Source organism: Chlorocebus sabaeus, chromosome 2, assembly GCF_047675955.1.
Source record: "Chlorocebus sabaeus isolate Y175 chromosome 2, mChlSab1.0.hap1, whole genome shotgun sequence".
Classification (NCBI taxonomy): domain Eukaryota; kingdom Metazoa; phylum Chordata; class Mammalia; order Primates; family Cercopithecidae; genus Chlorocebus; species Chlorocebus sabaeus.
In genome coordinates, this window is record NC_132905.1 from 67,091,498 (window position 1) to 67,105,911 (window position 14,414).

General features: G+C 44.4%; 1 protein-coding gene across 5 annotated transcripts in view; it reads right to left on the minus strand.

Moving 5' to 3' along the window:
- The window catches only part of NDRG3 (NDRG family member 3), an 87,198-nt gene that overhangs the window by 20,505 nt on the left and 52,279 nt on the right, over positions 1–14,414 (minus strand). For 4 of the 5 annotated variants that reach the window (XM_073009543.1, XM_073009536.1, XM_073009522.1 and 1 more), the window contains 6 exons: positions 13,857–13,962; positions 12,663–12,783; positions 8,867–8,929; positions 6,845–6,905; positions 5,142–5,228; positions 123–179 (listed from right to left, as the gene is read on the minus strand). In XM_073009543.1, coding sequence (XP_072865644.1) covers positions 123–179; positions 5,142–5,228; positions 6,845–6,905; positions 8,867–8,929; positions 12,663–12,783; positions 13,857–13,962 — 495 coding nt within the window. The remainder of the gene's footprint in view (positions 1–122; positions 180–5,141; positions 5,229–6,844; positions 6,906–8,866; positions 8,930–12,662; positions 12,784–13,856; positions 13,963–14,414) is intronic. The other variant, XM_073009528.1, reaches the window with a different exon arrangement.

Consider the following 14,414-nt stretch of genomic DNA (forward strand, 5'->3'; position numbering starts at 1 on the left):
CATTGGAACTGTTATTTACTAGGGTCAGGTAAATTCTAAGGTAACCCTTCTTTCCTGAGGTAAAATAAGAATTTGCATGCAAACCAATAAACACAGCTCTTCTGGGTGGAAAAGGTACTTACCGGCCCAAAGTGATGAGCCAAAATAATGTCCACAACATTGGTTGTCAGGCCAGAGAGCTGAAAAGATAAAAACTCTGTGTTAAGAACGTAAGCATATGCAAAAATTTATCAAGCTACCCAATTAAAATGAATGCACTTTATTATATATGTTATCTCTTAAAAAACAAATGAAAAACCCTTGGCCGGGCACGGTGGCTCACACCTGTAATCCCAGCACTTTGGGAGGCTAAGATGGGCGGACCATGGTCAGGAGATCGAGACCATCCTGGCTAACATGGTGAAACCCCATCTCTACTAAAAATACAAAAAAGTTAGCTGGGCGTGGTGGCAGGTGCCTGTAGTTCCAGCTACTTTGGAGGCTGAAGCAGCAGAACGGCGTGAACCTGAGAGGCGGAGCTTGCAGTGAGCCGAGATTGTGCCACTGCACTCCAGCCTGGGCAACAGAGTGAGACTCCGTCTCAAAAAAAAGAGAAAAGCCCCACAATTCATTGTTATACATTTTCGTGGTTTCAAAGAAACAGAGATGAGAAACAAATCAGAAAAAACTGTCTCCTTTCCAGGGTGATAATAAAGCCTGCTGTGAAACAGGGGACTGGAAGAGACACTGAACATTCCTTCTTTGAAAGCCTGAGACCTAGACCTCATGGCTGTTTGATATTTTATTCCTGTCTGTATTTCCGTATTTACACTGGACTTGTGGTTGATAAGGACTAAAAATCACTCCCATGACTTCCAAGAGACAAAAACAATTTTTTTCTCTTTCTTCCCGTTTTTGCTATCTTCATTTCAGGAAGTAGGAGGAAATGAGGTGTTTACAGAATGTTCTTGAGTTTTTTTTTTTTTTTTTGGAGACGGAGTCTCGCTCTGTCACCCAGGCTGGAGTGCAGTGGCCGGATCTCAGCTCACTGCAAGCTCCGCCTCCCGGGTTCACGCCATTCTCCTGCCTCAGCCTCCCAAGTAGCTGGGATTACAGGCGCCCACCACCACGCCCGGCTAGTTTTTTGTATTTTTTAGTAGAGACGGGGTTTCACCGTGTTAGCCAGGATGGTCTCGATCTCCTGACCTCGTGATCCGCCCGTCTCGGCCTCCCAAAGTGCTGGGATTACAGGCTTGAGCCACCGCGCCCGGCTTGTTCTTGAGTTTTAAACATTTTTCTCCTAATTTTTCCATTTCAAAATGATGCATCTCACAGTCTAATAAATGCAGCAATCTGTGTAAATCCACATACTGTAGTCTATTTTCAGAAAAATTTCCAACTCAAATTATGTTGCTGATTCCTGTTAAGCCTTCTTCCTTGGTTTTATGCTGAACTCGTACTGCTGATCAGGGGTGAAGTACTGAATTGGGGGTAGGCATGGAGAAGAGGCGCTGAGGGAGACAGACATGGCTATGCCTGGAGTAGGATCATATAGTCCCAGAAAGAAGTCCCGAAATCTTTGTATAGGTTATCAGTGATGCACAGGTTATGAACTAGAAAATCAGGCCGGGGGTGGTGGCTCACACCTGTAATCCAGCACTTTGGGAGGCCAAGGCCAGCAGATCACCTGAGGTTAGGAGTTTGAGACCAGGCTGACCAACATGGTGAAAGCCCGTCTCTACTAAAAATATACAAATTAGTCAGGCATGGTGGCACACGTCTGTAGTCCCAGCTACTCAGAAGGCTAAGGCAGGAGAATCACTTGAACCCAGGAGGTGGAGGTTGCAGCAAGCTGAGATTGTGCCACTGCACTCCAGCCTGGGCAACAGAGCAAGACTCCGTCTCAAAAAAAGAATTGTACCCACATAGTACGAATTAGGACACGTTTGGTTGATTGACTGACAGGGTCTTGCTCTGTCACCCAGGCTGGAGTGCAGTGGTGCCATCATAGCTCACTGCAGCCTTGACCTCCCAGGCTCAAGTGTCTTCTGGCCTCAGCCACCAAGTAGCTGGGACTACAGGTGTGCACCACCACACCAGGCTAATTTTTAAATTTTTTATAGAGACAAGGTCTCACTATGTTGCCCAGGGTAGTCTTGAACTCCTGAGCTCAAGCAATCCTCCTGCCTCACCCTCCCAAAGTGCTAGGATTAGCAGTGTGAAACACTGCACCCAGCCAGGACAAATTTTAAATAAGGCAGGCTGTGAGAAGGAATTTCCACAGCATCTGACAATAGCACTGTTAATGTGTTTCAGCTAAGAAATACCTCATTTCTCAAAAATGTAAACATAGGAAGAAATGGATATTAGATTGCAGTTTGCTAGTGACTAGAATATTTTAACAGTTTTAATAAAAATATGCTTATCAGAGAAAATTACGAAAAAACAATACAAAAGACATCATTTGTTTGTTTTCTTTTCTTTTCTTTTTTTTTTTTTTTTTTGAGACCGGGTCTTGTTCTCTTGTTCTGTCACCCAGGCTGGAGTGAAGTGGCGCAATCCAGGCTCACTGCAACCTTCACCTCCCAGGTTCAAGTGGTTCTCCAACCTCAGTTCCCAAGTAGCTGGGACCACAGGTGTGCGCCACCACACCTGGCTACGTTTCTGTATTTTTAGTAGAGATGGGCTTCACCATGTTGGCCAGGTGGCCAGGCTGGTCTTGAACTCCTGACCTCAAGTGATCCGCCCACTTTAATGAATGCTTTAAAGCATTAAAACAATGCTTTAATGAATATTCTGGGTCTGCAACCCCCTTACTAGCAATGTAATTTTAAGTAAATAATTTCTCTGTAGGATAGTAATAGTACCAATGGATTGTTCTGAGGATGAAAAGGTTAAGTATATCTAAAACATTTGGCTGGACGCGGGGGCTCACGCCTGTAATCCCAGCACTTTGGGAGGCTAAGATGGGCAGATCATGAAGTCAGGAGTTAGAGACCAGCCTGACTAACGTGGTGAAACCCCGTCTCTACTAAAAATACAAAAATTAGCTGGGCGTGGTGGCATGCATCTGTAATCCTGGCTACGCAGGAGGCTGAGGCAGGAGAATCACTTGAACTCGGGAGACGGAGGGTACAGTGAGCTGAGATCATGCCATTGCACACTCCAGCCTGGGCAAAAAGAGCGAAACTCTGTCTCAAAAAACAAAAAACAAGAAACAAAAAAGACATTTAAGAACAGTACCTGGTACACAGTAAGCACAATATAGGTGTTACATTAAAAAAAAAAAAAATTATCCATCTCTTTAAATCCTTTTTTTGTTTGTTTGTTTGTTTTTTGAGATGGAGTCTCGCTGTGTCACCCAGGCTGGATGGAGTGCAGTGGTACCATCTCGGCTCACTGCAACCTTTGCCTCCTGGGTTCAAGTGATTCTCCTGCCTCAGCCTCCCCAGTAGCTGGGAATACAGGTGTGTGCCACCACGTCCGGCTAATTTTTGTATTTTTAGTAGAGACGGGGTTTCACCATGTTGGTCAGGCTGGTCTCGAACTCCTGACCTCAGGTGATCTGCCCACCTCGACCTCCCAAAGTGCTGGGATTATAGATGTGAGCCACCACGCTTTGCCCTCTTTAAATCTTTTTAAAGATCACTAACTACCTTTCAAATAAGTTCCTAGATATCAACTTATTGAATCTCATGGTTTGAGTATCAATAAAGCTTTTTTTTTTTTTTTTAGATAAGGTCTCTCTCTGTCGCCCAGGCAGGACTGCAGTAGCATGATCATGGCTCACTGCAGCCTTGAACACCTGGGTTCAAGAAATCCTTTCCCTTCAGCCTACCGAGTAGCTGGGACTACAAGCACGTACCACCTTTTACATTTTTGTAGAGACAAAGTCTTGTTCTGTTGACGAGGCTGGTCTTAAACTCCTGGACTCAAACGATCCTCCTGCCTTGGCCTCCCAAAGTGCTATGACTACAGGCATGAGCCACCATGCCCAGCCAGATTCTTTTTTTTTTCGAGACAGGGTCTGCCTCTGTTACCCAGGCTGGAGTCCAATGGCATGATCATGGCTCACTACAGCCTCGACCTGCTGGGTTCAAGCATTCTTCCCACCTCAGCTTACCGAGTAGCTGGAACCACAGACGTGTGCCACCACAACTGGCTTTTTTTTTTTGAGACAGTCTTGTCTGCTGCCCAGGCTTGGAGTACAGCGGCACGATCTTGACTCACTGCAACCTCCGCCTCCCAGGTTCAAGTGATTCTCCTGCCTCAGCCTCCCGAGTAGCTGGGATTACAGGCATGCACCACCGGCTAATTTTGTATTTTTAGTAGAGATGGGGTTTCTCCATGTTGATCAGGCTGGTCTTGAACTTCCGACCTCAAGTGATCCGCCCACCTCAGCCTCCCAAAGTGCTGGGATTATAGGCATGAGCCACCGCGCCTGGCCCAAATTGTAATTTAGAACTACTGCTACACACAACTTGGATGAGTTTCACAAACACCGTGATGAATGAAAGAAACCAGACAGAGAATACATTTTTGGCCGGGCACAGTGACTCACGCCTGTAATCCCAGCACTTTGGGAGGCCAACGTGGGCGAATCACGAGGTCAGGAGTTTGAGACCACCCTGGCCAAAATGGTGAAACCCCATCTCTACTAAAAATACAAAAATTAGCTGGGCGTGGTGGCACACACCTGTAGTCCCAGCTACTCGGGAGGATGAGGCGGAGAAATCGCTTGAACCAGGAGGCGGAGGTTGCAGTGAGCTGAGATCGCACCACTGCACTCCAGCCTAGGCAACAGAGTGAGACTCCGTCTCAAAAAAAAAAAAAAAAAAAAAAAAAAAAAAAGCTACGATTCCAATTTAACAGATGAAACTGCTTAAAAACAGATAAAACTCATCTCTGGTGGCAACAGTCAGAACAGGTAATTTCAGGGAAGGAGAAGAAGTATCAATTAGGAAAAGATACAAAGGAATCCCCTAGTAAGCTGGGAACATTCTGAAGTATCTTGATTGGATGGTGATTTTATATGTAAACAGTCTTCAAGCTGTATACTTAACATTTTTACCCTTAACTGTATATATACCTCAATGAAAAACTGTTAAGCTGTTTTGATATGGGCGAAGATGAGCTGATGGACACCTTCATGTGGTACTTACTTTGGAAGCTGCCCAGTCAATCCAGCCTTTTGCGCAAGGGTCAACATTAATGAGCACAAGGCCTTCCACAAGCTCTGGATGGTTGAGCTGAAAGATGAGGCAAAGACGACAGTATGAAAGCTACACTCCCACAGTTCTTCTAAATAGTTGGAACATGATTGATCAATTCTTTCTTACATGCCTTAATGCCTCACATTTGAAAGTAAAACTACAAAGAAGGAGAACATGTGGAAAAATAGCTCTTGAAATCTGACTTAGCATCTGGAAACCAGTTTCTGGTTTTACTATCAAATTACTTATTTTACTATCAAATTATCTTGCCTTGCAAAGATCTATATGCAGTTGTTCAACTCATGGTGGATCTGTCTCATTGGGAAAGTGCCGTTGGCACAAGCGGCTGCTCCACACTCATATATCTTTGTTCTCAACAGGGGCTTCTAAAGTTGTTTTTTTTTTCCCCAAAACCACATGAACAGTTTATATCATCCTCAGAAGACTCTCCTATCACTGAGGAGGTATTGAAAAAAATAATGATAATAATTTCTGGCCAGGCACAGTGGCTTGCGCCTGTAATCTCAGCACTTTGGGAGGGTGAGAGGGGAGGATCATGATATCAAGAGTTAGAGACCAGCCTGACCAACATGGTGAAACCCCATCTCTACTAAAAATACAAAAATTAGCCAGGAGTATTGGCGGGCGCCAGTAATCTCAGCTACTCAGGAGGCTGAGGCAGGAGAATCACTTAAACTCGGGAGGCAGAGGTTGCAGAGAGCCAAGATTGTGCCATTGCACTCCAGACTGGGTGACAGAGCAAGACTCTGTCTCAAAAAAAAAAAATTTCTTTAAAACGAGTTCTAACTCTCTAGCTTATTTAATTAATTAATTTATTTATTTTGAGACAAAGTTTCACTCTTGCTGCCCAGGCTGGTGCAGTGATGCAATCTCAGCTCACTACAACCTTGGCTTCCAGGATTCATGCAATTCTCCTGCCTCAGCCTCCCAAGTAGCTAGAATTACAGGCACCCGTCACCACGCCTGGCTCATTTTTGTATTTTTAGTGGAGATGGGGTTTCACTATGTTGGCCAGGCTGGTCCGAACTCCCAACCTCAGGTGATCTGCCCACGTCAAACTCCCAAAGTGCCAGGATTACAAGAGTGGGGCCACTGCGCCCAGCCCCTACCCTACTTTTTTTCTCTTACTACAGTGATTACATTCACTGTAGAAAATTTGATAAGCAGAGAAATTATAAAAAGCAGAAAATAAAATTTCACATTATCTTACCACACATCAATCCATTACTATTTTTTGGTACATTTTCTTCCAGTCCTTTCCTACAGTTATGACAAACTTTATGTTTTGTCATATTCTATTCTATTCTAACTTTTTTGTTAACATTATAATGTATGCAAACCATGTATCATTATAAAGCTTTTTGTAAACTTAATTTTAATGGCTGTACAAAATTCCATTATAAGCAGCATCTAGGAATGGCTTTTTATTGATGACGTACTGTCTCCATTTGTGATTTTTCAAGTATTATAAGTACAAAGCAAGGCTTTATACAACCTGCATCTAAAGCTGACAGAAGTTACAGAAAAATTGACATAAGTCCCAGAATACTGCCTGGTCATTTAACACAGCGTAATAGCTGTGACTCAGGCAGTGCCTCAAGCATGTTGAGGCTAATCCTCTATATACTTACTGCAAATCTGCTGAGGATGTAAGCTCCAGCTCCAACTCCAATTCCAATGATGCTTTTCAGGCTGTGAATAGGACATAATGACAAATGACAGAGTCAATTTCATTTGGAGGCAGCACTGCATAATTGAAAGCATACAACCTGGGTTGAAATCCTGGCTCTGATATTTATTAGACGTGAGAATTTGGGCAAGTGCTTTTTTCCTTTTCCCTAACTTTCTGAGCCTTGGTTCCTTTCCTATCTATAAAACAAGGATCCCGGCCGGGCGCGGTGGCTCAAGCCTGTAATCCCAGCACTTTGGGAGGCCGAGACGGACGGATCATGAGGTCAGGAGATCAAGACCATCCTGGCTAACATGGTGAAACCCCATCTCTACTACAAAATACAAAAAAATATAGCCGGGCGAGGTGGCGGGCGCCTGTAGTCCCAGCTACTCGGGAGGCTGAGGCAGGAGAATGGCATAAACCTGGGAGGCGGAGCTTGCAGTGAGCTGAGATCTGGCCACTGCACTCCAGCCTGGGCGACAGAGCAAGACTCCGTCTCCAAAAACAAAAAACAAAAAAAAAAAACAAAGATCCCATCTGGGCGCAGTGGTTCATGCCTGTAATCCTCCTGCCTGTAATCCTAGCACTTTGGGAGGCTGAGGCAGGTGGATCACGAGGTCGGGAGATCAAGACTATCCTGGCCAACATGGTGAAACCCCGTCTCTACTAAAATACAAAAAATTAGCCAGGCATGGTGGTGTGCGCCTGTAGTCCCAGCTAAACAGGAGGCTGAGGCAGGAGAATCATTTGAACCCGGGAGGCAGAGGCTGCAGTGAGCCAAGAGCACGCCACTGCACTCCAACCTGGTGACAGCGTGAGACTCTGTCTCAAGAACAACAACAACAAGGATCCCACCACCTACTTTCAAGTTGGTTTTAATGGTTAAATAAAATATAACTAAGGCTGGGGGCGGTGGTTCACGCCTATAATCCCAGGACTGAGAGGCCAAGGCAGGTGGATCACTGAAGGTCAGGAGTTCAAGACCAGCCTGGCCAACATGATGAAACCCTGTCTCTACTAAAAGTACAAAAAAAATTAGCCAGGTATGGTGGCCTGCGCCTATAATCCCAGCTAAATGGGAGGCTGAGGCAGGAAAATCGTTTGAACCTGGGAGGCAGAGGTTGCAGTGCGCCAAGATCACACCACTACACTCCAGCCTGGGCAACAGAATCAGACTCCATCTCAAAAAAAAAAAAAAACAAACAAAAAAGTAGTGTGTGTATATATATATACACACACACACACACACATACACACACAGACATATACACACACACACACACACACACACATATATAAAACTGAAACCTGGGAGTTATCCTTGGTAGCTTACTGTCAGTATCCAACCCATCAGCAAGTCAGTGGAGTCCACCTCCAGAATATATCCATCTATCTATTACTATCTACTTCAATCATCCCCAACAGCAGCATCCAGTACCATGCTTTCATTATCTCTTGCCTGGACTATTGTTAAGTTTAACTATTCTCCCTGCTTTCTCTCTCTGATTCCTCTCCAAAGCATTCTCTTCATAGTGAGATGAACCCTTTAGAAAAAATTTAAACAGCTTTATTTTTATTTTTTAGATACAGGGTGTCACTGTTACTCAGGCTGGAGTGCAGGGGTGGGATCACAACTCACTGTAGCCTCAAATTCCTGTCGTTAAGTGATCTTCCCACCACTGGGCCCAGCTCAAGGTAGATTTCTAAATCTTCTAGGTCTCAGCGTATGTGCCACCTTCCTAGAGAGGAATTCCCTCACTAGCCTTACTAATGTAGATCCTGCCCTCATTCTCTATCACAACACCCCCACTGACTTATTTTATAAAACTTTACTATTTGTTTGCTTACTTGTTACCCCACTAAGCTCTAGAAGGACAGTGACTATTGTTTTCCTAACCATCGTATCCTCTGAAACAGACACTAAAGAATTCACCATGGAAAGTCAATAAAAACTGCACGAAAGACTACAGAATGAACCTACCTTAGGTGGGTAAGAACAGGAGGCAGCATTTCGGCCAGCTCATCCATTGTGGGGTACTGATACCTGAAATCCAGAACGATATCTCCTGAATTAGAAAGTACTCACAATTCCCAATTACTAGAACAGCTGGAAAGGTACAGAAGTCTTAGATAAAAGGCTGGGCACAATGGCTCATGCCTATAATCCCAGCACTTTGGGATACCGAGGTGGGCAGATCACCTGAGTTAGGAGTTCGAGACCAGCCTGACCAACATGGAGAAACCCCATCTCTACTAAAAATACAAAATTAGCCAGGCATGGTGGTGCGTGCCTGTAATCCCAGCTACTCGGGAGGCTGAGGCAGAAGAATCACTTGAGCCTGGGAGGTGGAGGTTGCATTGAGCAGAAATCACGCTAATGCACTCCAGCCTGGGCAACAAGAGCGAAATTTCGCCCCCCTCCAAAAAAAAAAAAAAAAAAAAGAAGTCTTAGATAAAAGCATTTCCTTTTACCAAAGGCTCAAAGGAGGTGATGTGGTACCTGAAAATGATTGTGGCATATTGTGTAAATCTCTACAACTGCCATGCTAAGGAGAAAGTAAAAGAATCCACTGTTTCTATATCCTAACGAGCAGCCCTTTGGACCAGAGGGTGCCACATGAAAAGAATTAGTAACACGGTTCTCTCTTAGGGTATTTCCAAACCTCTAACAATCACTTCAGTTGGAGTCCAGGCTCAGTAAACCTCTGGCAGTAAGAGTCAACTCAGTAAGTGGGTCTTGGTCTACTGCTATATTTAGACAACTAAATGCAAAAATAAACAAAGGTTTTCTAGTTATGGGCACACAGTTACAAACCCTTAGCATGAATGCTTATTTGTTTCACTTAGGCATAGAATAATATAGTTATTTTTAAAAATTTATTATTAAATTTTTAAGAGACATGGTCTCACTCTGTCACCCAGGCTGGAGTACAGTGGTGAAATCACAGCTCACTATAACCTTGAACTCCGGGGCTCAAGCTATCCTCCTGCCTCAGTCTCCTGTGTAGCTGGGACTACAGGCGCGTGCCACCACGCCTGGCTAATTTTTCAATTTTTTGTAGAGATGGAGTCGCGCTATGTTGCCAGGGCTGGTCTTGAATTCCCGGCCTCAGGTGATCCTCCTACCTCAACCTAACAAAGTGCTAGAACTACAAGTGTGAGCCACTGTGTCTGGCATGGTTATTTTACTGTTTTTGAATTTGGTTCATAGTATGACCCATCTGATCCTAAGATGTTCGAGCAAGCCCAGGAACAGACCCAGATCAGAATTCTTAGAAAAGTAGTAAGCATCTGACTGGGAGCGTTGGTTCACGCCTGTAATCCCAGCACTTTGGGAGGCTGAGGCAAGCAGATTGCTTGAGCCCAGGAGTTTGAGACCAGCCTGAGCAACAGGGCAAAACCCTGTCTCTACAGAAAATACAAAAATTGGCTGGGCGCGGTGGCTCACGCCTGTAATCCCAGCACTTTGGGAGGCCGAGGAGGGCGGATCACGAGGTCAGGAGATCGAGACCATCCTGGCTAACACGGTGAAACCCCGTCTCTACTAAAAACACAAAAAATTAGCCGGGAGTGGTGGCTGGTGCCTGTAGTCCCAGTTACCTGGGAGGCTGATGCAGGAGAATGGTGTGAACCCGGGATGTGGAGCTTGCAGTGAGCGGAGATCTCGCCACTCCAGTCTGGGCAACAGAGCGGGACTCCATCTCACAAAAAAAAAAAAAAAAAAAAAAAAAAGAAAATACAAAAATTAGCCGGACATGCTGAAAATACAAAAATTAGCTGGGCATGTTGGTGCACACTTGTAGTCCCAGCTAGTAGGGATGCTGAGATGAGAGGATCACTTGAGCCCAGGAGGTTGAGGCTGCAGTGAGCCATGATCACACCACTGTACTCCAGCCTGGGAAACAAAGCAATATCCTATCTCAAAAAGAAAAAAAAAAAAAGCAATTACAGAATTGAAGATGGAATTGATCCTAAGATGACCACTTATATATGAGGCAATATCTGTTCTACATCTGACAGGGAAGTCAGCCTGCCTCTGCCTGAACACTTAAGGGATGGTGTGCTGTGGAACCATTTGTGCACAAAATAGAAAAAAGGAACTGGATCCAAATCTTGCTGGATATAAACTGACCACTGGCCAATTTGCACTATAGAGTCAGAACAGCACAGATTCTGGCACCAGACTGTCGGGGTTCAAATCTTAGTTCTGCCACTTATTTGCTATGTAATGTTAGCCATGTTACTTAATTTTTCTGGGCCTCAGTTTCCTCATTTATAAAATGGGAATAATAGTAAACTTATCCCATAAGGTTATGAGGAGTAAATGAGTTAACAAATGTAAAGCATTTAAAGCAGTGTCTGGAACATGGTTTGAGTACTATTTAAGTATTAGCTATTATTTGTCTGCAATTGTCTATTTCCCAGCAGTCACTGGCCAAAGGCAGCTCTGGAGATGAGTGAAAGGAGAGGAGAAGAATTAGCATTCCACAGTGTGTGCGCTCACTCCTCCTAAGGTCTTCTCGATAAGCACACCGTCCAGGGAACAAACAGGTAGGGAGCCTGTAACTCTGCCCTGCAAAGCAGATGTAGGAGGAAGCTGAGAGTGCCAAAGCCAATCAATCGGCCCACACCTCTATCTGCCAGGACAGCCTCTCAGAATAAATAGTTACACAGATAGTCAAATTTCCATTATCAGATTGAGAGTCAAATTTCCATTATCAGATTGAGAGTCAAATTTCCATTATCAGGATGGGGAGATGCTCCCAGGAAAGCTCAGGAGGATCTGAATTTGGGCCTAGGTAGTTGGGAGTTTCGAGGAAGGACACAAAAATTACAGTTTTGTTTTGTTTTGTTTCTGGGGACAGAGTCTTGTTCAGTCACCCAGGCACTGCAGCCTCAATCTTCTGGGCTCAAGTGATCCTCCCACCACAGCCTCCCAAGCAGATGGGAACACAGGTGAACGACACCATGCCTGGCTGGCTAATTTTTAAATTTTTTGTAGAGACAAGGTCTTCCTATGTTATCGAGGCTGGTCTTTTTTTTTCTTGTTTTTTTTTTTTTTTTTGAGACGAAGTCTCTTCCTCCATTGCCCAGGCTGGAGTGCAGTGGCTCGATCTTGGCTCACTGCAAGCTCCGCCTCCCGGGTTCAGGCCATTCTCCTGCCTCTGCCTCCTGAGTAACTGGGACTACAGGCGCCCGCCACCACACCCAGCTAATTTTTTGTATTTTTAGTAGAGATGGGGTTTCACCATGTTAGCCAGAATGGTCTTGATCTCCTGACCTCGTGATCCGCCCACCTTGGCCTCCCAAAGTGCTGGGATTACAGGCATGAGCCACCGCACCCGGCCCGCTATCCAGGCTGGTCTTGAACTCCAGGGCTCAAGCAATCCTCCTGCCTTGGCCTCCCAAAGTGCTGGGATTATAGGTGTGAGTCACCACATCTGGCTAAAAACTGACAGCTTTCAAATAGATAAGGAAAGGAAAGATAAAGACAGTGAGAAGTAGGTGTTCCAGATACTTATGCCTTGAGATTACAGGAAAGCAGGCACCTGCTACGGAGAGCCATTCCTGGATATGGGAAAACATACAGTTTCCCCCAAAAAACTGTAAATACCAGTCCTCTGAGCCCAAGGACAGAAAATATGAGGATGGATGGTCAATAAGTATAACCTATAGACTGTAATAAAATCAAAGGGAAGCACAAACCACTTCTCCCATTGGAGCTCAGCCAGTTGCTCTGAGTGCTTATCTCCCAGATGATCTTTTTGTGGCCTTACCCTGTTGGGAAAGAGGGTGCACCTTCCTGCTGGCCTGGGGCATCCACATGACAGACAGCAAAGTGCTGGGTGATCTCGTGCATATCCTCAAAGTTAAAGAATGCATTGAAACAGGATTTATCTATAAGAATAAAAATACCCGTAAGTCACAGGCTCTCCGTATCTCCTCAATTTTCCTCCACTCAGTCAATGCCTATCATCACCTCCTTTCACTGCTTTTTAACCACCAACCCACCAAAGTGAGGTGTCTGAACAATCTGTCTGATTCAAGCTGCCCTAAAGGCTGAATATAAGACATCTCATATTGAGATACATATTGAAAATAATTCTCAATTCTAAATAATGTCTGCAAAGTAGAAATTACTTTGTTAATGTTTGGTGGCTTCCGATTATTGTACAAAATAATCTTACACCCATAATGCTGTCATTTCTCATGGACATTATTCCTCTATCTCTCAAAGAGACACTGATTATATCCCAAGAGCACAGGTGGAGTGAATGTCCTGAGCTGCTCACATTCACCTAATGGGAGTTTGCCTCTCGGCAAAATTGCCACGGTGCAGGGAGGGGCTGCTGCTTCCACTTCTACCCTCTTTGTACACCTGCTTAAATCACTTCTCATGCCAAGGCAGCTACAAAAGCTTTAACACTCAACTGTAGCCTCAAATGCAGGGCATTTATGAAAGCCAGAGCAGCGTGAAAGAAAACACATGTATGCAGACTCTGTATGTCCATGGCTGGGGCCAGAATCTTACACTACCATCTAGAAAAGTCCACTTAAAGTCACTGGTGACAGACTCTAGCAAGAACTCTTTTACGAATTCATTGAAGAGCTCACAACAAAGTTAAGTTCCAACTCTCAATTTTCTAACCTGAAACAAACAAACAAACAACAACAAAAAAAACAAAGTACAGGCTTGAAAACATGGATTTGAGTTCTACTTTCTTAAGCAATTCATTGTATAATCTTCAATCCTTTAGCAGACATGAAGGCGAGATATGATTCCAGTATCCCCAAAATATATTCCCCTGCACACTTCCCAGGAACTTTATACCATTAACAAATGAACAAGGAGGGAAGGTTACCACAGAGAGGGGAAAACCTCTGCTCTATTAGAATATTATTGTTGTTTGATTTTTAATATACAAAGATCAAGTATGATAAGAAGGGAAGGTGTAAAATCAAATACATACGGCTGAGGCCAATGTCATGATACGTTAGTATAACTGGTCTGTTTCCTTTGGGTAAGCCTCTTATAGTGACGTGGACCACACCATGAGTTGTTTCTATGTCATGTTCCTGTAACAAGATAATATAAGGTCTCAGAAAAAGCAGAATGAACCTCCAGGTTGCCAAAGTTTTTCAATACCTGCTTTACCGCCATTTCCCACTAGCTGGGGCAGGACACATTAATAAACTACATGTGGCCGGGCGCAGTGGCTCATGCCTGTAATCCCAGCACTTTGGGAGGCTGAGGTGGGTGGATCACTTGAGGTCAGGACTTTGAGATCAGCCTGGACAACATGATGAAACCCTGTCTTTATTAAAAATACAAAAATCAGCCAGCTGTGGTGGCACACACACGTAATCCCAGCTACTTGGGAGGCTGAGGCTGGAGAATCACTTGAACCTGGGAGGCAGAGGGTACAGTGAGATCATGCTACTGCACTCTAGCCTGGTGACAGAGTGAGACTTCATCTCAAAAAATAAAATAAAATAAAAGGAAATGGAAGATATGAAGAAGTTGCTGG